This window comes from Balaenoptera physalus (assembly GCF_965194825.1).
Source record: "Balaenoptera physalus genome assembly, chromosome: 12".
NCBI classification, from domain to species: Eukaryota; Metazoa; Chordata; class Mammalia; order Artiodactyla; family Balaenopteridae; genus Balaenoptera; species Balaenoptera physalus.
This window is the reverse complement of record NC_138897.1, coordinates 96,050,919-96,072,551: the sequence shown is the minus strand read 5'-3', so window position 1 is coordinate 96,072,551 and position 21,633 is coordinate 96,050,919. Positions and strand designations below refer to the sequence as shown.

Sequence of the window (21,633 nt, the reverse complement as noted above, 5' to 3'; positions counted from 1 at the left end):
GAGGGGTGAGGCAGCAGGGGCAAGACCAGAGCGTAGCCCCGCCCACAGAGCACCCCCTGTCTCGGGAGGGGCAGCAAGAGCCGCTACCGCCCAGTGTCACATCTCAAGGACAGGACAGACACTCCATGTCCTTCCTATGCCAGGCGGCCAGCCTCTGGCCTGAAAACAGGCCAAAATACATCTCAAAGTCGTAGCTACAACCAATGAGGCGTATGGATTAGAAAAAAACAGTTTACAGTTAAGTGTCAACTATATATTATGCAATTGCAATTTAATGCATTCTTTATGTAACAGAAGTGAATAAATTATTTTCAAAACCAAGGATCATCCCTTTGAAAAAATGAACATGCAGATTAACCATCAGTCTGTACCTGAGCCACACATCACATTAAATTAAAACAAGGTCTAAAAATAACCCTGCCAGAAAGATGGCAGATTAACTCAGGAACTCACCCATTACAAATACCTAAAAATGCTTGTAAAATATAAGGAAAAAATTTAAATGCATAGCTGAGCTCACAAAGAGAAAAGGCTCCATTTCCATGTGTGAAAATCAAACAAAGCCTCCAAACCTGAAGGCATCTCCTAAGCCTGAGCCAAGTCTCACTCCGGATGCAGGGATTCCCACGCTAGAAAGCCAGCCCAGGGCACGTGCCCTGGGGATCTTGCAGAGGAGGACAGACTGGAAGCAGAAACCTACGGACCACGCACGCAGGATGCCCTCTCACTTCTTACGCACGCGCTCTGTGAGTCCTTTCCAACGAATTCTAATTACACCTTGCAAAGGTGAACAGGAATTTGAAAATCCCTCTGTATCCAAAGATAACCCTGAAGGCCATGAAACGCCTGAGGCGTGGCGAGCTGAGGACGCAGGCTTCCCTGCTGCGTGGTGCCTGCTCAGGGCACCGCCACAGCTGAGGACCCAAGAGTGCAGGCAATTCCAGTTATGCACTGCTTCTCCCAGATTCCCTTTTCACGTGCGGGACGTCACAGATGAACAGATTTTAGGGAGAAGGTTGTTTCTGTCCTTTTCCCCACAGACACTGAGGCCCGGGGCGGACGTGACAGTGATAGGCCAACCTCAGCCCGCAGCCACGCCTGGCCTGGCCTGCCCCCCAGTCTATGGTGAACAGTATCATGCCCCTCATTTCATTTGCAGGTGCCAGGGGCACCTCCAAACAGTGTCTTCTGCCTGCTGTGAAGCCCCTCCTAAGGTTTACCTCCAACAAATAACAAAGGTTGGTGAAGATGTGGAGAAAAGGGACCCCTCATATGCTGCTGGTGGGAATGTAAATTGGTTCAGCCACTGTGGAAAACAGTACGGAGGTTTCTCAAAAAACTAAAAATCAGGGACTTCCCTGGTGGCACAGTGGTTAAGATTCTGCGCTCCCAATGCAGGGGGCCCGGGGTTCAATCCCTGATCAGGGAACTAGATCCCACATGCCACAACTAAGAGTTCCCATGCCACAACTAAGGTCACACGCCTCAACTATGGAGCCAGTGAGCCACAACTAAGGACCCCGCCTGCCGCAACTAAGACCCGGCGCAACCAAATAAATAAATATTAAAAACAAAAACAAGTTAGATAGCCTCAACCACCAGAGGACAGACAGCAGAAGCAAGAAAAACTACAACCCTGCAGCCTGTGGAACAAAAACCACATTCACAGAAAGACAGACAAGATGAAAAGGCAGAGGGCTATGTACCAGATGAAGGAACAAGAAAAACCCCCAGAAAAACAACTAAATGAAGTGGAGATAGGCAACCTTCCAGAAAAAGAATTCAGAATAATGACAGTGAAGGTGATCCAGGATCTCAGAAAAAGAATGGAGGCAAAGATCGAGAAGATGCAAGAAATGATTAACAAAGACCTAGAAGAATTAAAGAACAAACAAACAGAGATGAACAATATAATAACTGAAAGGGAAACTACACTAGAAGGAATCAATAGCAGAATAACTGAGGCAGAAGAACAGATAAGTGACCTGGAAGACAGAATGGTGGAATTCACTGCTGCAGAACAGAATAAAGAAAAAAGAATGAAAAGAAATGAAGACAGCCTAAGAGACCTCTGGGACAACATTAAACGCAACAACATTCGCATTATAGGGGTCCCAGAAGGAGAAGAGAGAGAGAAAGGACCAGAGAAAATATTTGAAGAGATTATAGTTGAAAACTTCCCTAACATGGGAAAGGAAATAGCCACCCAAGTCCAGGAAGCGCAGAGAGTCCTATACAGGATAAACCCAAGGAGAAACACGCTGAGACACATAGTAATCAAAGTGGCAAAAACTAAAGACAAAGAAAAATTATTGAAAGCAGCAAGGGAAAAACGACAAATAACATACAAGGGAACTCCCATAAGGTTAACAGCTGATTTCTCAGCAGAAACTCTGCAAGCCAGAAGGGAGTGGCATGATATACTTAAAGTGATGAAAGGGAAGAACCTACAACCAAGATTACTCTACCCAGCAAGGATCTCATTCAGATTCGATGGAGAAATCAAAACCTTTACAGACAAGCAAAAGCTAAGAGAATTCAGCACCACCAAACCAGCTCTACAACAAATGCTAAAGGAACTTCTCTAAGTGGGAAACACAAGAGAAGAAAAGGACCTACAAAAACAAACCCAAAACAATTAAGAAAATGGTCACAGGAACATCCACATCGATAATTACCTTAAACGTGAATGGATTAAATGCTCCAACCAAAAGACACAGCCTTGCTGAATGGATACAAAAACAAGACCCATATATATGCTGTCTATAAGAGACCCACTTCAGACACAGGGACATATGCAGACTGAAAGTGAGGGGATGGAAAAAGATATTCCATGCAAATGGAAATCAAAAGAAAGCTGGAGTAGCTATACTCATATCAGATAAAATAGACTTTAAAATAAAGAATGTTACAAGAGACAAGGAAGGACAGTACATAATGATCAAGGGATCAATCCAAGAAGAAGATATAACAATTATAAATATATATGCACCCAACACAGGAGCACCTCAATACATAAGGCAACTGCTAACAGCTATAAAAGAGGAAATTGACAGTAACACAATAATAGTGGGGGACTTTAACACCTCACTTACACCAATGGACAGATCATCCAAAATGAAAATAAATAAGGAAACACAAGCTTTAAATGATACATTAAACAAGATGGACTTAATTGATATTTACAGGACATTCCATCCAAAAACAGCAGATTACACGTTCTTCTCAAGTGCGCACGGAACATTCTCCAGGATAGATCACATCTTGGGTCACAAATCAAGCCTCAGTAAATTTAAGAAAACTGAAATCATATCATGCATCTTTTCTGACCACAGCGCTATGAGATTAGAAATGAATTACAGGGAAAAAAATGTAAAAAACACAAACACATGGAGGCTAAACAATATGTTACCAAATAACCAAGAGATCACTGAAGAAATCAAAGAGGAAATCAAAAAATACCTGGAGACAAATGACAATGAAAACACGACGACCCAAAACCCATGGGATGCAGCAAAAGCAGTTCTAAGAGGGAAGTTTATAGCTATACAAGCCTACCTCAAGAAACAAGAAAAATCTCAAGTAAACAATCTAACCTTACACCTAAAGAAACTAGAGAAAGAAGAACAAACAAAACCCAAAGTTAGCAGAAGGAAAGAAATCATAAATATCAGATCAGAAATAAATGAAATAGAAACAAAGAAAACAATAGCAAAGATCAATAAAACTAAAAGCTGGTTCTTTGAGAAGATAAACAAAATTGATAAACCATTAGCCAGACTCATCAAGAAAAAGAGGGAGAGGACTCAAATCAATAAAATCAGAAATGAAAAAGGAGAAGTTACGACACCGCAGAAATACAAAGCATCCTAAGAGACTACTACAAGCAACTCTACGCCAATAGAATGGACATCCTGGAAGAAATGGACAAATTCTTAGAAAGGTATAACCTTCCAAGACTGAACCAGGAAGAAATAGAAAATATGAACAGACCAATCACAAGTAATGAAATGGAAACTGTGATTAAAAATCTTCCAACAAACAAAAGTCCAGGACCAGATGGCTTCACAGGTGAATTCTATCAAACATTTAGAGAAGAGCTAACACCTATCCTTCTCAAACTCTTCCAAAAAATTGCAGAGGAAGGAACAGTCCCAAACTCATTCTATGAGGCCACCATCACCCTGATACCAAAACCAGACAAAGACACTACAAAAAAAGAAAATTAAAGACCAATATCACTGATGAATATAGATGCAAAAATCCTCAACAAAATACTGGCAAACAGAATCCAACAACACATTAAAAGGATCATACACCACGATCAAGTGGGATTTATCCCAGGGATGCAAGGATTCTTCAATATACGCAAATCAATCAATGTGATACACTGTATTAACAAACTGAAGAATAAAAACCATATGATCATCTGAACAGATGCAGAAAAAGCTTCTGACAAAATTCAACACCCATTTATGATAAAAACTCTCCAGAAAGTGGGCATAGAGGGAATCTACCTCAACATAATAAAGGCCATATATGACAAACCCACAGCAAACATCATTCTCAACGGTGAAAAACTGAAAGCATTTCCTCTAAGATCAGGAACAAGACAAGGATGTCCACTCTCATCACTATTATTCAACATAGTTCTGGAAGTCCTAGCCACAGCAATCAGAGAAGAAAAAGAAATAAAAGGAATACAAATTGGAAAAGAAGTAAAACTGTCACTCTTTGCAGATGACATGATACTATAAATAGAGAATCCTAAAACTGCCACCAGAAAACTGCTAGAGCTAATTAATGAATATGGTAAAGTTGCAGGATACAAAATTAATGCACAGAAATCTCCTGCATTCCTATACACTAATGAGGAAAAATCTGAAAGAGAAATTATGGAAACACTCCCATTTACCATTGCAACAAAAAGAATAAAATACCTAGGAATAAACCTACCCAGGGAGACAAAAGACCTGTATACAGAAAACTATAAGACACTGATGAAAGAAATTAAAGATGATACAAATAGATGGAGAGATATACCATGTTCTTGGACCGGAAGAATCAATATTGTGAAAATGAGTATACTACCCAAAGCAATCTACAGATTCAATGCAATCCCTATCAAATTACCAATGGCATTTTTTATGGAGCTAGAACAAATCATCTTAAAATTTGTATGGAGACACAAAAGACCCCGAATAGCCAAAGCAGTCTTGAGGGAAAAAAACGGAGCTGCAGGAATCAGACTCCCTGACTTCAGACTATACTACAAAGGTACAGTAATCAAGACAATATGGTACTGGCACAAAAACAGAAACATAGATCAATGGAACAAGATAGAAAGCCCAGAGATAAACCCACGCACCTATGGTCAACTAATCTATGACAAAGGAGGCAAAGATATACAATGGAGAAAAGACAGTCTCTTCAATAAGTGGTGCTGGGAAAACTGGACAGCTACATGTAAAAGAATGAAATTAGAATACTCCCTAACACCATACACAAAAATAAACTCAAAATGGATTCGAGACCTAAATGTAAGACTGGACACTATAAAACTCTTAGAGGAAAACATAGGAAGAACACTCTTTGACATAAATCACAGCAAGATCTTTTTTGATCCACCTCCTAGAGTAATGGAAATAAAAACAAAAATAAACAAATGGGACCTAATGAAACTTCAAAGCTTTTGCACAGCAAAGGAAACCATAAACAAGACGAAAAGACAACCCTCAGAATGGGAGAAAATATTTGCAAACTAATCAACTTACAAAGGATTAATCTCCAAAATATATAAACAGCTCATTCAGCTCAATATTAAAGAAACAAACACCCCAATCCAAAAATGTGCAGAAGACCTAAATAGACATTTCTCCAAAGAAGACATACAGACAGCCACGAAGCACATGAAAAGATGCTCAACATCACTAATTATTAGAGAAATGCAAATCAAAACTACAATGAGGTATCACCTCACACCAGTTAGAATGGGCATCATCAGAAAATCTACAAACAACAAATGCTGGAGAGGGTGTGGAGAAAAGGGAACCCTCTTGCACTGTTGGTGGGAATGTAAATTGATACAGCCACTATGGAGAACAGTATGGAGGTTCCTTAAAAAACTAAAAATAGAATTACCATATGACCCAGCAATCCCACTACTGGGCATATACCCAGAGAAAACCGTAATTCAAAAAGACACATGCACCCGAATGTTCATTGCGGCACTATTTACAATAGCCAGGTCATGGAAGCAACCTAAATGCCCATCAACAGACGAATGGATAAAGAAGTTGTGGTACATATATACAATGGAATATTACTCAGCCATAAAAAGGAACGAAATTGAGTCATTTGTTGAGACGTGGATGGATCTAGAGACTGTCATACAGAGTGAAGTAAGTCAGAAAGAGAAAAACAAACATCGTATATTAACGCATGTATGTGGAACCTAGAAAAATGGTACAGATGAGCCAGTTTGCAGGGCAGAAGTTGAGACACAGATGTAGAGAATGGACATATGGACACCAAGGGGGGAAAACTGCGGTGAGGTGGGGATGGTGGTGTGCTGAATTGGGCGATTGGGATTGACATGTATACACTGATGTGTATAAGATTGATGACTAATAAGAACCTGCAGTATAAAAAAAACAAACAAACAAAACAACTAATACTAAACTTTCATTGGGTTATTTGTATGGAAATATGTTAATATAAATGTTTCAGACATTACATGAAATTTCTAAAAATCTTATATGTTCTGGTATAATGTTATAAGTCATAATCCTAGTTATTACTTTAAAATGTATATCTCAGAAATAACTAATTTTCTTGTCAACTGCATTATTATGAACTTTCATCATTTCTTTAACCGTGGTCATTTTTAAGTCTTTTGTCATTTACAGACAGTTCTGGGTGTACTCTGATGCTTTTGCAAATATGTTCCTATAAAAGGGTTTCATCTTCAAGAAATTCATGGAAAAGACTCTGACAAGTACAGGTTTCTGGTAACTGACTGTACTGCTGAACTGAATGAATAAGCATTTTCAGAACTCTAATGAAAAACTGATGAACTCATAAAAGTGCTAACAAAAGATCAAGATGAAAAAAAAATTAATTACATGGGACCGAGTGAACTGATGAGGATGAGTATAATTTTTGTGATTTTCTGTTTGAATTAAAAAAAAAAATCCCACAAGGACTCAGAGGCAAAGAATATACAAATCAATTTTCACTGCAAAGTAAAGGAGCTGCTCCAGTGGAGGATTACTGGACTGAATGTCAATATTATGACATAGTATGAGTGTGTTTCATGTTTGGTAATTGCAGTCATTGTTGCTTTTGTTGTGGTCATCCATGTACAATGCTTGATGTCAGTCTATTTATCTCCTGTAAAAATAAAATACAGTGTGTGTGTGTGTGTGTGTGTGTGTGTGTGTGTGTGTGTGTGAAAAAAAAAAAAGAGAATAGGCATCTTAGAAACACACAACCTTAGGAAAAAAAAATACCACATTATAAAAAACAAAAAACAAAAACAAACAAAAAAACCCCTTAAAATCGAATAAATATATATCTAAAAAAATGAAAACACTAATTTGAAAAGATACATGCACCCTAACTTTCAAAGCAGCATTATTTACAATATCCAAGATATGGAAGCAACCTAAGTGTCCATCAGCACATGAGTTGATAAAGAAGATGTGGTGTATACACACACACACACACACACACACACACACACTCACTCACACAGTGGAATATTACTCAGCCATAGAAAAGAATGAAATAATGCCATGTGCAACAACATGGACGGACCTGGAGGGTATTACACTTAGTGAATTAAGTCAGACAGAAAAAGACAAATGCTGTATGACATGACATATGTGGAATCTAAAAACTAAAATGAGTAAACATAAAAAAGAAGCAGACTCACAGATACAGAGAACAAACTGGTGGTTATCAGTGGGGAGAGGGAAAGGGGGAGGGGCAAGACAAGGGTAGGAGATTAAGAGGCATAAACTATTACATATAAAATAAATAAGATACAAGGATATATTGTACAGCACAGGGAATACAGCCAATACTTTATAATAACTATAAATGGAGTATCACCTTTAAAAGTTGTGATTCACTATGTTGGCCCCTATAACTTACATAACATTGTACAGCAATTGTACTTCAACTAAACCAAAGCTTTTACCTCCAGGACCACCTCCCGCCCCAGGAGGCCCCTGCCCTGCCCGCCTGCACACACGTCCCTGGGGCAGTTCTCTGCAATCAGGGCTGTGGTCACAGAAGGCAAAGCACCTTGAAAGCAGTGAGAGGGAGGCTGCACAGCTCCCAGGTCAGAGCGGGCACCAGAGGAGCGTGTCACGAGCGAAGCCCACTGACGGCAAGGCGCGTGCTGAGGCATTCCGCGAGGGCGGGAAGCCAGCCCGCCGACACCACCCCGTGGCAGACACTGCAGATGTGCACTCGTCGCTGCAGCGGGGCCTCACAGCTCTTGAAATCCTTGAACTGGAAACCCTTTAAAATGACTACCAACTAGAGAACATGTGTTTTTGTGTACAGCTCCCAACTCAGAGATTCTCATGAATGCTAAGTTTTGAGAATCGCTGGACCAGACGGGGCAAAGGACAGACAGAGGTCTGGCTTCCTGGAGCTCGCCGTCCTGTCCTAGACACGGGGTGGGGCGGTGTGCAGGGTCCCAGAGGGCGCCCGCAGTCCCACTTCTCACCGGGCTTCCAAGGCATGAGACTCCTACTAGGGCTGTTGCTGTTCTCAGGACTCTCTGTTGAATTTTTCAAGAGGGGATTGGGTTTTACACAAAGTGAAATGCCGATGTGATTTTAATAAACATCATGATAATGTTTATTAAAACATGCCTACTCCAAATAAATCTAAGACAGAAATGTCAACGGGTGCCTACACTTCCCAAGGGCAGGCATAGTTGTGTGGAAAGATCAAGCTGCTTAAAACCACCGGCACATTCTTAAGCACTTCCTCCCTGACACCCTGTGCGCTTAGAAACGTGCAGAGCTGCGGAACCCAGGGTCAGACAGACCTGCCTAATTACCTTCCAAAGCCCTTCTATTCAACAGGCTTCTTGCAAAAATCAGAGCCAATTTACTGATCCTTGTATGTGATCTTAATCTTGTATAAATCTAACTCTCAGAAGAGAATGTCAGCCTTGGAAGGGTTCTTGGAGATCAGCTGGCTGGTCAGCAATCCCTGCTGTCAGTTCAGAAATATAAACGTGTAAGAATGAAAGAGGGCTTCCCTGGTGGCACAGTGGTTGAGAATCCGCCTGCCAATGCAGGGGACACGGGTTCGAGCCCTGGTCTGGGAAGATCCCACATGCCACGGAGCAGCTGGGCCCGTGAGCCACAACTACTGAGCCTGCGCGTCTGGAGCCTGTGCTCCGCAACGAGAGAGGCCGCGATAGTGAGAGGCCCGCGCACCGCGATGAAGAGTGGCCCCCGCTCGCCGCAACTAGAGAAAGCCCTCGCACAGAAACGAAGACCCAACACAGCCAAAAATAAATAAATAAATTTATAAAAAAAAAAGAATGAAAGAAAATAGCTTTCCTGAGTTCCATGGAGAAAAATAAGTATACTCTTAAAAGACTGATCTACTTTATCCACACGAGATCGTGAAAAAGAAGCACTGTGCTACCAGCTGAGCAGGCCTGGGCAGCAGCAGCAAGACCGCCCGCCCACCCGCAGTGCCCCTGCCCACCCCGGGCAGCGCCTGGCCCCCTGGCCTCCGCCACTGGATGGCCAACCGGTCTCCATCCACCTGCATCCTTGGGACTTCCCTACTAACTTCAACGGCTTTAAATCCTACTTACACTTGCTGGTTCCAGAACTGCTATCTCCAGCCCTGAGCTGAACTGGTATGTTAAGTGCCTGCTCGACACGCGCACTGGGACATCTCATAAACCTCTCAAAGGGACGGCGTCCAGAACACAGCTGTGCCCACACACCGCCGCTCCTGCTTCCTGCGGCCGCACCTCCTCCCGCTGAGTAAGCCCGGGCTCCGTGGTTTCTCTCGGACCCATACCGCCTCCCGGGAACCAGAGCCCTTCCGGCTGCTGCCCTAGAGGCTCCAGGGACCCCTTCCTAGACTAGCCAGAGCCCCCATACTGCCCGCCCAGCCGCGTCACTCCCATCAAGGCCCCAGCCACGTTCCCTTTCTGTGAGGCACCTGCCTCGGGCCCCATGCCCCCCCCGCCCCCCGGCTACCCAAATCGGGCCTCACCCGGGCTTCCTCAGGCCTCTGGGCCCCGGAAGCCTTGGCTCGAGGGCCTCCCTGGTTCCGTCCACCAGCACTGCGGACTCCCCAGGGGTCTCACTGATTCTGCTCCACGATGGAGGGAACGCCGTGCACTGCTCTTCCCAGCATGGCTTGCCCGCGATGCCAGTTTGCTCAGTGAATGTACAAGTCACATGTGGAAGAACAGGAACTGGAATGGCACAGGGCAAAGGCTTCTAGGAGATGGTGGCCTGGAACCTTCCAAACTCTGAAGGGCAATATTCAAACCACAATTCTGGGCCCATCCAAATGACCTACCACGAGTGAGAGGAGAATTAGGGCATTTTCAGACACTCGAGGATCAAAAAACACGGCCTTCCTGTGTATCCTTTCTTCGCAAAGTACTGGAGGACGTGCTCCAGCAAAATACAGGAGCGAACAAGCAAACGCGGAGAGGACAGCACTAGCAACACAGGAAAGCAACGAGTGGAGGTCAGCGGGGCCCCCGGCTCGCAGGCGGGGCACGGCCTGCCCAGATGGGCGCCGGCGGCCCACAGCTCAAGAAACAACAGCGGTCGCGCTTCCCTGGTGGCGCAGCGGTTCAGAATCCGCCTGCCAACGCAGGGGACACGGGCTCGAGCCCTGGCCCAGGAAGATCCCACGTGCCGCGGAGCAACTCAGCCCGTGCGCCACAGCTACTGAGCCTGCGCTCTAGTGCCCACGAGCCACAACTACTGAGCCCACGAGCCACAACTACTGAAGCCCGTGCGCCTAGAGCCCGTGCTCTGCAACAAGAGAAGCCACGACAATGAGAAGCCCACGCACCACAACAAAGAGTAGCCCCTGCTCACCGCAACTAGAGAAAGCCCGTGCACAGCAATGAACACAGCCAAAACTAAAAACAAATAAATAAATTTATTTAAAAAAACAAAAAAACCCAGTCTACTTGATTGGAGAATCTTTTTCTGCCTACAGTTAAGAGTTACGCTTTCTCACACTGAAAACCTTTACCTGAGGATAGGTTAAACTATAGGAGTTTAAATATTATGCATCAACAACACAATTCAATGGTAAGCAAAATTATCACCGAATTCTGCATTTTCAAGGGTGAGGAAAGTGCCCAATAATCCCAGGGAATATTAAAAACGTTCAAGGTGCTTCAGAAGTAGAATGAGAGAAATCAAAGCTGAAACCTCCCTTTCTATCCCTTTTCTTAAAACTCTCGTATCCACTCAACTGTCTCTTGATGTCTGTTCTCAAGCCTTCTGGCTTCACCGCCTGGACTGGGATAATTTTCAGAAGTTCCTTAAAAACCCCTTCTGGCCACCGTTAGCTCTAGGCAGAGCACTTACCTACTAGCTCTCTACCATACACAATCTATGATACAATTGTGTATCATACACAATTGCAAGGGAAAACTACAGTCAAACCAAAAACTCCCTCAAATTCTACGTCCACAGTTTTTAAGTAAAAAAATATTATGACCCTGGGACTTCCCTGGTGGCGCAGTGGTTAAGAATCCGCCTGCCAATGCAGGGGACACGGGTTCGAGCCCTGGTCCGGGAAGATCCCACATGCCGCGGAGCAACTAAGCCTGTGCACCACAACTACTGAGCCTGCGCTCTAGAGCCCGCGAGCCACAACTACTGAAGCCGAGCACCTAGAGCCCGTGCTCCGCAACAAGAGAAGCCACCGCAATGAGAAGCCCGCGCACCGCAACGAAGAGCAGCCCCCGCTTGCTGCAACTAGAGAAAGCCCGTGCACAGCAACGAAGACCCAATGCAGCCAAAAACAAACAAACAAACAAATAAATAAATTTATTAGAAAATAATATATTATGACCCTCCCCATCCCCCAAACACTTAAAAGCTTTCACCATCTGGATCAGCACATACCGCGTCTAAAAACCCTGAGGCTCCCCTCTCCGCAGTGAATGGCGGTGGCCGACGGCCGTTAAGGGCTCAGGAGCCAGACACTGGAGAAGACGGAAGCTCACCACGGGCTCACGGTAGCCACCCTGCTTAATTTCCTGCACTGTGACACACAGACAGCCCTGTGTTTAAGGAAAAAGAATCCCCAAACAAAAGGAGACTTGTTTTGCTGTCACCAAACTGGAAGAGGAAAATCTGAAGACTTCTGTAGTGACACGGAGAATTTCTCACTTGTAAACTCACTGGAAACCACCCAGATGGATCCGTTTTAGATACATGAATGGGTGACTCAGGAACTTTAAGGCCAGTGTTGAAAAGCGACTGCTCTTTTTTTTGCTTCTCGAGATGCCTTGTGTCCAACCATTACTTTAAGTCTTCATCAGTGACCCTCAAGCAAAATGACCTGAATTTTTTATACCGTATGGAGGTTTTGGAGGCAAGTTACATAAGAACAGGTTCTGGAGAGTCCGGGTGGAGAAATCAGGCGGCTCAAGCGTGAGACCAGGAGCTCAGGGTGAGGCAAAGCCTCAGGGGTATGGGAGGTGGGAGCCGGCGGCCGGGGCTCTGTGCTGTCAGAAGTCTCCCCCGGGCCCCCGACTGGGGGAAAGACATCTGCTCCAGGGCGTTCTGGGGACCTCGTGAGAGCAGAGAACGGAGTCTCCAGAGGAGCTGCACTTGGGAGGGACGACAGAGCATCTCAGGGCAGGCGAGGACGGTGTCTAGGAGGGGTGGCCAGTGCTGGGACGAAAGGCCTGGACGGAGCTGCCGACCTGAGCGGGGGAAGGTGTAAAGGACAAGGCCCAGCGAAAGGGGCCCAGCGAGGAACATGCCGCGCCAACAGCGAAGAGCTGCGTCGGGAAGGAAACAGAGCCCAAGCAACCTCTGAGCTCTTCGGGCCACGGACGAATTCGGAGAGACAGGAATTCAATTGAGCACAAAGAAAAGGAAGTAAAACAGGCAATGAGACGGGAGGGATTCTGCTGAGCAGGGTCAGGAACCGGGCCTGGGTGCCTGCTTCAGCCCAGCTTGGGAGAGCTCAGGATGGTTTCACATTTTCAAACGGCTCAAAACCAAAACCAAAACAACCCAACAAAACACCATTTCACGATGTAAACACTCCATGACATTCAAGGTTCGGTGTCCATCAATCAAGTTCTATTAGGGCTCAGCCACGTGCCCTCGTTCCCGACGGTCAGTGCGGCTTTCATGCTCCACCAGCACCAGCAGCTGCCACAGAGGCTGCTCGGCTGCCACACTGGGAACGCTTACGTCCTTTACAGAAAAGGTCTGCAAACCTGCTGGAGAGTTTAGAAAACAAACTGAGGAGCAAAATACCACCATTATTGACTAGAAGGAACAGAACAGTCACAGCTGAAAAAAATCAAGTCACCAACCAAGGAGAAGACGGATAGGAAGAGGGTGTCATCATGCTGAACGCCGAGGAGAAACAGATGAAAAAAAAAAAAAGAAAAGAAAATGACGGATGTGGAAGAAAAAGATGATCCGAAATAAGGAAACTGGTGTCTGTTGAAAGACATTCAGAGGTATAACAGAAAATACTTTCCCTGAAATGAGAACTGCATCTTTGACTGAAAGGGTACAAAATAAATTCCAGGAAAACTGGGGGCTTCATGCTGATTAAGTTATTAAAATTTAAGGGCAAAAAGAATTCTTTAGGTATCCAGGCAGAAAAAGCAAGCTCTTAAGGGGTGAGGGAGGGGAAGATGGAGCTGGCCTCGCCCCTTCCACAGCAACATGCAGCAAGGCTCCCAAGTTCCAGGCAAGTGTGACTAAGTGTACTATTCTCTGCCTAGTTGCTATTTATGTCAAAGGGCAGCAGACATTTTCAAACATAAGATCTCAGAGAACAGCACCCAGGAGCAACTAATGAAAGCCAACCAACTCACTCACTCAACTAGTCAGTGGCAGAAGTCAGCCAACCCAGGTTTCTCTGATACGAAGGACCATGTGAGATTCTAGTTTACAAGATCTCAGAGAAAGAAAATACAACCCAAGTATTTTATACCCAGGCAAGTTTTCCTTTCTACACCAGGGTCGATGGCAGGGACTTTTCAAGAATGCATGAAATGGAACCCTTGTAAAAACTTACTTGTTTATGAAATTCAAACGACCAAGAAACGAATCAGATAAAGAACTCAAAGAGAGATGCTCTGAGAAAAAAACTAATCCGTAGAACTCAGACTAACCAACCAGGGAAAAGAACAGAATGTAAATACTACTTTAAACTCTCACAATCTAAACACAGTATTTCTTAAAAAAAACCCAGCAGTTAGGGGAGGGGTGAAGGGAAGGCATTTTACTAGCGCTGAATTTTCTCTAGTTTCTTAGTTGATTAATAACATCTAAGATAAAAAACATATAGCTTGAAAAAACCCCTACAATTCCAACCTCTCTGATGTTCTCCTTTTAGAACTGAATTCTTGAGGTATGGAAGAAACTTTTAACTGAAGTTCAGGAATTACTTCATTTTCATTTTGATTACAGTTCTTCAGCTAAATTCAAGTAAAATTATAAAGCTTATTTCCACTTTAACACAAATATTTCTAACTATACATCAACTTTTTAATCTATCTTTGCATAGAAATTATCTTTGTATTCTAAAGATACGAGCTTTCTTTTTTTCCCCTTTTTCCCACAATATCTCAGTCTTTTTCACTGTGCCAATGATGCTCACCTAATGTTAAAAATGGCTATTTCTGGATGGTGGCATCTTGGGTAATATTTTTACTTTTTCCCTTTTACTTCTCTTGAATTATAGTACAGCTATTTCTAAAAAAGAGTTTGGAAGGTAAGTAAAGCATTTCAAGGTCATGACTTCGCAGAAAAGAAAAGCTAAAAACAACAGCAAAACCACATTTTAAAAACTGGGAAGAAGCATGAAAATATCTACTGCAGCCACGTGATGTGGTTTAATTTCACTTAAGCTATTTATAGACCGAAACATCAAAAAAACCGAGCTGGCATTTTATTTAAAAAAACCCGCATGCTGTAACAGTGGGTAGTATTTCAGCATTACTGATTCCGGCATAATTTATTTTATTTATTATGCTTTTTTGCAAGGATTTATAGCTAAATAGCAGAAGACAACTAAATAATAACAGAAAACAGCATGAAAGACAGTTCCCTGTCAGGCTAATAAATGAAACAGATTGTTTAAGTTTCACATATCTATATTTAAGGAGCTTCTAGAAAAAAATTCTTTTAAAATAAAAATAGATGCTTTTCTTCCTAGACTGCCAAATCTAGGAAAACCTCTAATCAGCAGAAAGTAAATAACAAGGGACGACTGAGTACATTCTAAGGTGATTATTAAACACCAAGTAATGTAAAGAGACGGAAAAGCTCAGTGACTCCAGCTGCCTGGATGGGCCCCAGCAGGTGGGCTCCCTAGCCGCTGTTTGGGACACAAGCTGTCACAAGGACTGCTTCAGCCTCAACAGGATACATACAGGGAGAGCTGACAAAACGGTCTTGCCATTAAAATCTCAAACCTGCAAAGAATTAACTCAGGATACGAGTGTTTCAAATGAGCATCACACAAATCTGTAATTTTTCCGAAGGTTCAAAGCACTACAAATGGACAGGGAAGGAGTCACCGCCTCGCCCTGCACCCTCTTCTAAGCGCACTGCTGGTACCAGTCTCTTACCTGCCCCTCCAGTCTCACACCAAACGCCCCCTTCGGCCGCACCCTCGCCCACCAGGAGCCCCAGGCAGAGCCTCCAGAAGCCGCTGTGCCCTAACCCTACTCCATTCGTCCTCCCTGAGGGACACACAGGGCATCTCAGTCTTTTGCTGCTAATAAAAATCGTTCTTACAATGAACATTCTTGTAAGCTCAGTCTTTACACATATAAGCTCAGTTCTGGGTCAAAGGCGCGCATTTTAGGTTCTGGTCTACACTGCCAGCTTGCCCTCCACAAGTCTAACACTCCCACCAGCAACATGATGTCGACCTTTTCCTTCTTTGCTTATGTGACAGCTGAAAAATGGCATGCCTCTCTTTTATTTAATCTCTATGATTACTAAGAAATTCAAACAGGTATACGTGAAACAACATTTTCCACAGCCCAGAAACGTCGCTTTTATCCTAAGACTTATAATTTCAAAGTGCTCTTGTGTGCCTGCGAGTGGATATTTTTCCACCATAACAAAAAGTCTTGGATTCTTCATATATTTGCTGCAGCCTGATTTAAATGAAATGCTGGATTTTATTTTCCACGGAGGTTAGGTTCCAAAGTCAGCAGATACAATGCCATTTGAGTGAGCAGCAAGGGTAAACCTTTAAAAAACATTGTACGGTCATTTTTACCTTTGTGAATTATTCATACTGCAGTTCATTTTTCTACTGGGCTATAAGTTTTTTTTCCTATTTGACTGTAAAAGCTGTTTGTCTGTTAGTTTCTTCTGTTTTCTCAACGGTTTTGTTTTTTCCATTAGTTGAATATAATGTCTGTTGGCTTAAAATAGATGATTCTTGTTCCGTTATTTTCGGGCTTCCCTGGTGGCGCACTGGTTAAGAATCCACCTGCCAATGCAGGAGACACGGGTTCGAGCCCTGGTCCAGGAAGATCCCACATGCCGCGGAGCAACTAAGCCCGTGCGCCACAACTACTGAGCCTGCGCTCTAGAGCCCGCGTGCCACAACTACTGAGCCTGCAAGCCACAACTACTGAGCCCACATGCCACAACTACTGAAGTCCGCGAGCCTAGAGCCCGTGCTCCGCAACAAGAGAAGCCACCGCAATGAGAAGCCTGTGCACCACAATGAAGAGTATCCCCCGCTCGCTGCAGCTAGAGAAAGCCTGCGTGCAGCAATGAAGACCCAACGCAGCCAAGACTAAATAAATAAAATAAATTTAAAAAAAAAAGTTGTTACTTTCCTGACAACTCTCACATCTGGCACTTACACCTGGAAGTAGTTTTGCTGTTGGATAAAAGGTGAGGCTCTAATGGGATCTGTTTTCCGAATTGCTTTTCCCCGACACCATGCTTTTCATAAGCCAGTCCTTCCTTGTTTGAACCTGTCTCTGGGGGGACTCATTCATCCTTTCCCTCTGAAGAGTCTCCTGGGTTTTGGGCTGGGGAGGCCCCCGGAGGCACTAACACACCAGGCCAGGACGCTCCTCTTTAGAATGCTGAACCTTTCTGCTTTTACCAGCAGAGTTTTTCACTTAAACTTTTTCTGGTTAAACGTACTGTAATTACATATTTAATTAAAATTTATGGAAACAGATGAAATCTGAGAAAAGAGAATTACTGATTCTGTGAAAATGAAACTGAATCCTTTGAAAAGATCGGATAAAACACCAATTGCTTAAAAAACAAAAACAAAAAACCGTTGTGGAACCCAAGGAGGGAGAAAGAACTGTGAAAGCCTTGAAGTAAGACACTGCAAGCCTGGGGTTCTGCTCTTGGGCGCCTGGCGTGCACCTCACCTCACAGAACTCAGGCTGGCTGTGGTGAGGACGTCCGTCAGAGGCAAGGCCGTGGCCCACGTCAGAAGCGGGTCAACAGCAGCACATGTCAGGCACGTACGTACGTAGCATTTTTAGACCTGTTTTAATCACACATTTTCTGTAAACCACCAATTACTTAGGCCTCCCAAGGACTTCTATTGTAACATCTCATTTTATTATCTGATGGGCCATGTCGCCTTTATTTGCCTCTTTTTCAAATTTTTCATATTCTTGCTTGCTATTTTTTAAGATAACCATAGACTCTAGTCACAAATAAAAACATCTTTGAGAACCCAAGTACAGGTGTCTGTGTTCATTTCTTCTACGCATTTTTCTGATCGAGATCCAAGTTCTAAGGCCGCCTCTCCCATCCTATGACTCCCGGATGCTAGATGGGCTGTTGTCATGGCAACCCAAGGGGCCGATCCCGGAGGCAGGGCTCTCAGGGAACATTTTCTCCACTAGGCACTGCCCCTCCCCTCTTCACAAAGCGGCCCGTGCTCAGGTCTCCACTTCTACACCACCCATTCACTTCCCACCCGGGTGGAGTCTGGCTTTTGTCCTCCCCATTTTAACGAAACTGCTCTCACTTCCCGGCACGATGCGTTTAAATCTGTGTGAAATCTGAAGGACACTTGACAGCCCCTCCCCAGCTTCTGGGCAGAGCTGACTACTACTACCGAGCACGGTCTCCACAGAGAAGCTCTGCGACCTCCCTCTGTCCCGCTGCCCAGGTACCCTCCTGCACCCACAGCAGAGGCTGGACGCGGGCACCTATGAGTAGCATCTGGCTTGCCTTACGTTTTGTATTTTTACAAAATACGCCTTGTATTTTTACAAAATATGAATTCACTACTGACATTTGTAAGTTGAGATGTTTCACCTAAACACGCTAGGTTCCTTGCTTCTCTGGAAAACCCAGAACCTGGTCCCGGCCCTGTGGCATGGCTGAAACCCACGTCTCAGCAGCACACCCTCTGTCGGCACCGACTCCCTCCTTCATCTCCACTGGCCTGGGCACACGTGAGGCTGGCCCTCAACGCAGTGCACGTGCCCAGCACCAGGCGTGACCCCCATACCGCCTCTCCTGCTCGTGGCTGTCACCTTTGCATGTGTGAAGGAGAAGATGACTGTCAGAACAATTATTTTATCGAGGGGAAGAGCTGGTTCCTAACTGGTGCCCCTGCTGCTGGAGCACCTCCGGCCGGGGTTAGGGGCCAGGGAGGGAACCAGGACATCCCGCCCATGCACTGGCCTGCAGGGTTTGCACAGAGCAAGGGTGGGATCTCCCCCGGGGGAGAGGCTGCCAAGGGTCACCCTGGCCTCTGGGGCCCCTAATGAGTGGCAGGAGGGACTGAAGCCATGGGGCTCCAGGCTCCCTGGGTCCTGCCCACCCCTCTCATCCTCCAGCCGGCCGTGACTCGGCCCAGGCCATGGTCAACAATCAGAGCGTGGGACCTCGCAGTAAAATCCCGAGTCACAGAGTGGCCTCTCTCGGCTACTCCCCTGCCCAGTCCTACAGGGTGTGTAGAAACACAGAGCCATCACCGACCTCATAGTTAACTGCACACACACAAGTGATAAGCAGCGCGAATAACCTGATAATGGCCACTCAACCCTGAATTTTTATTCCTTTCCGATGCAAGAAGTTTAATAGCTCTAGAAATCTAGAGGAGGTGCAGGGACACTGCATTCAACTTGTGCAAATTCAAAGACAGGTCTGAAAAGAGAAAGCAAGGAAAAAGGAAGCCAGAGACATCCCACTCAGTGAGCTTATACCCTGGACTGAGGTAAAGATGCGGGCAGAAGCTCCCGGTCATGCCCAACTCGCGATTCACGGGCTTCACCCGGGCCGACGCGCTGTCTGTACTGAGAGCCCCACCGGGAGGCATGAGGAGTGATTTACAAAGCGCTGCAGGGATTACCGCCCACTCTGACGCCCATCACACCCCCAGCCCGGAACCAACCGGCAGGTAAGATGAGACCGCACCAGATCTGCTCTTTGATTCGAATGTTTAAAGAAACTAGATTTAACTTGATTTATGCATTAAAGAAATTATCTGAGTTCTCTAAGAGATTTTTTTAAAGACACATGCATTAAGTTCACTCAAGTAACTGATTTTTGAAGTCTAAAAATGTTAATTTAGCACATCAAAATTACACATGGCACGCCAGTGCCAGACGGGAATTGCAAAAGGAGACAGTTATCATATCTAAAAAAAGCTTCTTCCTGAAGTAACAAGCAGCTTACATTTTAAAAGGGAATTAACCTCAGGCTGACCCTCCAATCTCTGAGAGTGACGAGCTTTATAAATTCATTGTATCAGATGTCCCTGTGAAGTAGGCTGAACAGATGAATTCCTGTGGCTTTGCTAAAGGTTCTTCTCATTCAGTATTTAACCTCTGAATAAAATAATTTGAAAAAGACCTGATAATGAGACCAAGGTTAAATACTTTCAAATGATTTCTTGAATAGAACTTCAAGATTTACCTTCTATTAATAATCTTTAAGTAATTAAAAAGAGAAAAGAGTGGCAATCAGCAAGAACAAGTAGGAACTGTAGCCAATCCCGAGGCGCACAGAAGACCCCTGTGTCTTTTAGGAAAGCAACCACGGCAAACAGTAGTACAATACATGTCCGCCAATGTCCACTTTCCCCGTTCTTCTTAACAGAACTCTGATTCTGTTCAGGGCAGTGATGTATCCAACTGAAAGCCCATTTCCCAGCCTGTGCTGCAGGATGGGAAGACCATGTGAAACTGCTTTCTGCTCTTGCCCTTCCCCTTCATCCTTTCTGGAATGCAGGGCTGATGCTGGTGACAGGGCAGCCATCTTGCCAACGTGAAGTGACAGGCAAAAGGATGAGGCCACATGCTAAGGATGCTTAACATGAACGCTCCTCATGGCACCTCTACCGGACCTGCGTACCTGCCCCTGCACCTGACCCCCTGCCCGGAGGCGCACAGTGAGGTACTCACAGTCAGTGGTGTACTCCACCTGGGAGGGCTGCACGGCCGTGCCATCTGCCGTGGGTGCAGTGGGGGCAGGACTGTCGGCCTGGGCTTTACGGACCAGTGCCGCAAGGGGGTGATCTGGGTCCACCACCTTCAAAGGCTGCAGAGAGAGAGGGTGCAAGGTCACACCACATCCTACATTCTGAGTCACGCAGAACCCTTCTGTGGCAAGAAGGCTTTAGGACGGTGTCTACGCTTCAGAAAAACCTCAGCACACGCATGCATGCAGCACACACGCGTGCACCACGCCCACATACGTGGGCGGGCGCACAAAGGGAGGCCCTAACCGTGGCCGACGAGAGCTCTAGCTGGTTGTGAGTTCCAGAGGAACTGAATAAACAAATCACCTCAATCTTCCTAAAGACATGAAGGAAAAGAAGGAGGGATGACCAAGACTAGATTGCTGCTGAGAAAAGTGTGAGCCTCCAAATTCACTCAAAACCTCAAACTCTGTCCGTCCTTAAAGCAATTTCTGATTTTTAATCACCAACAGCTTTTAAAGTCCAATCAACCAGCCACACTGCGTGACTGCTGAAATGATATGCTTAGGTCTGATGGACCCCCGTTTTTTCACATCACAAATGGCACAATGAGTGGTGTGGATTAACTCCTTATAATAAGAATGAAAAGAAAATTTTTCTTTAATTTATGTTTCCTGCTAACACATTATGTTATCTGTGACGGTAACAGATTATTTCAAGCGGCACATACCCTGGACACCTATGAAATCTAATCCTGTTTTAATAAAACCTGCATGAAAAAGTAATTTTCCAAGTCTTAACCAACATTTTACTTATTCTAAATATCCCAAATAGTAAAACTATAATAAAATGAAAATAAATTGCTTGTGATTTTATAAAATGGGATATATAAGAAATAAAGGGAGCAAATCCTTTGCCACCAAGCCAAACAAAAAGGCGAGATATACGTCAATGCTAATAAAATAAAAAGCA

At 44.6% G+C, this 21,633-nt stretch overlaps 1 protein-coding gene across 7 annotated transcripts in view; it reads right to left on the bottom strand.

Annotated features, from left to right (window-relative positions):
• The window catches only part of SFSWAP (splicing factor SWAP), an 89,262-nt gene that overhangs the window by 51,202 nt on the left and 16,427 nt on the right, over positions 1-21,633 (bottom strand). For all 7 annotated transcript variants that reach the window (XM_082417331.1, XM_082417330.1, XM_082417326.1 and 4 more), the window contains one exon: positions 20,645-20,780. In XM_082417331.1, the coding sequence (XP_082273457.1) occupies positions 20,645-20,780 (136 nt within the window). The remainder of the gene's footprint in view (positions 1-20,644; positions 20,781-21,633) is intronic.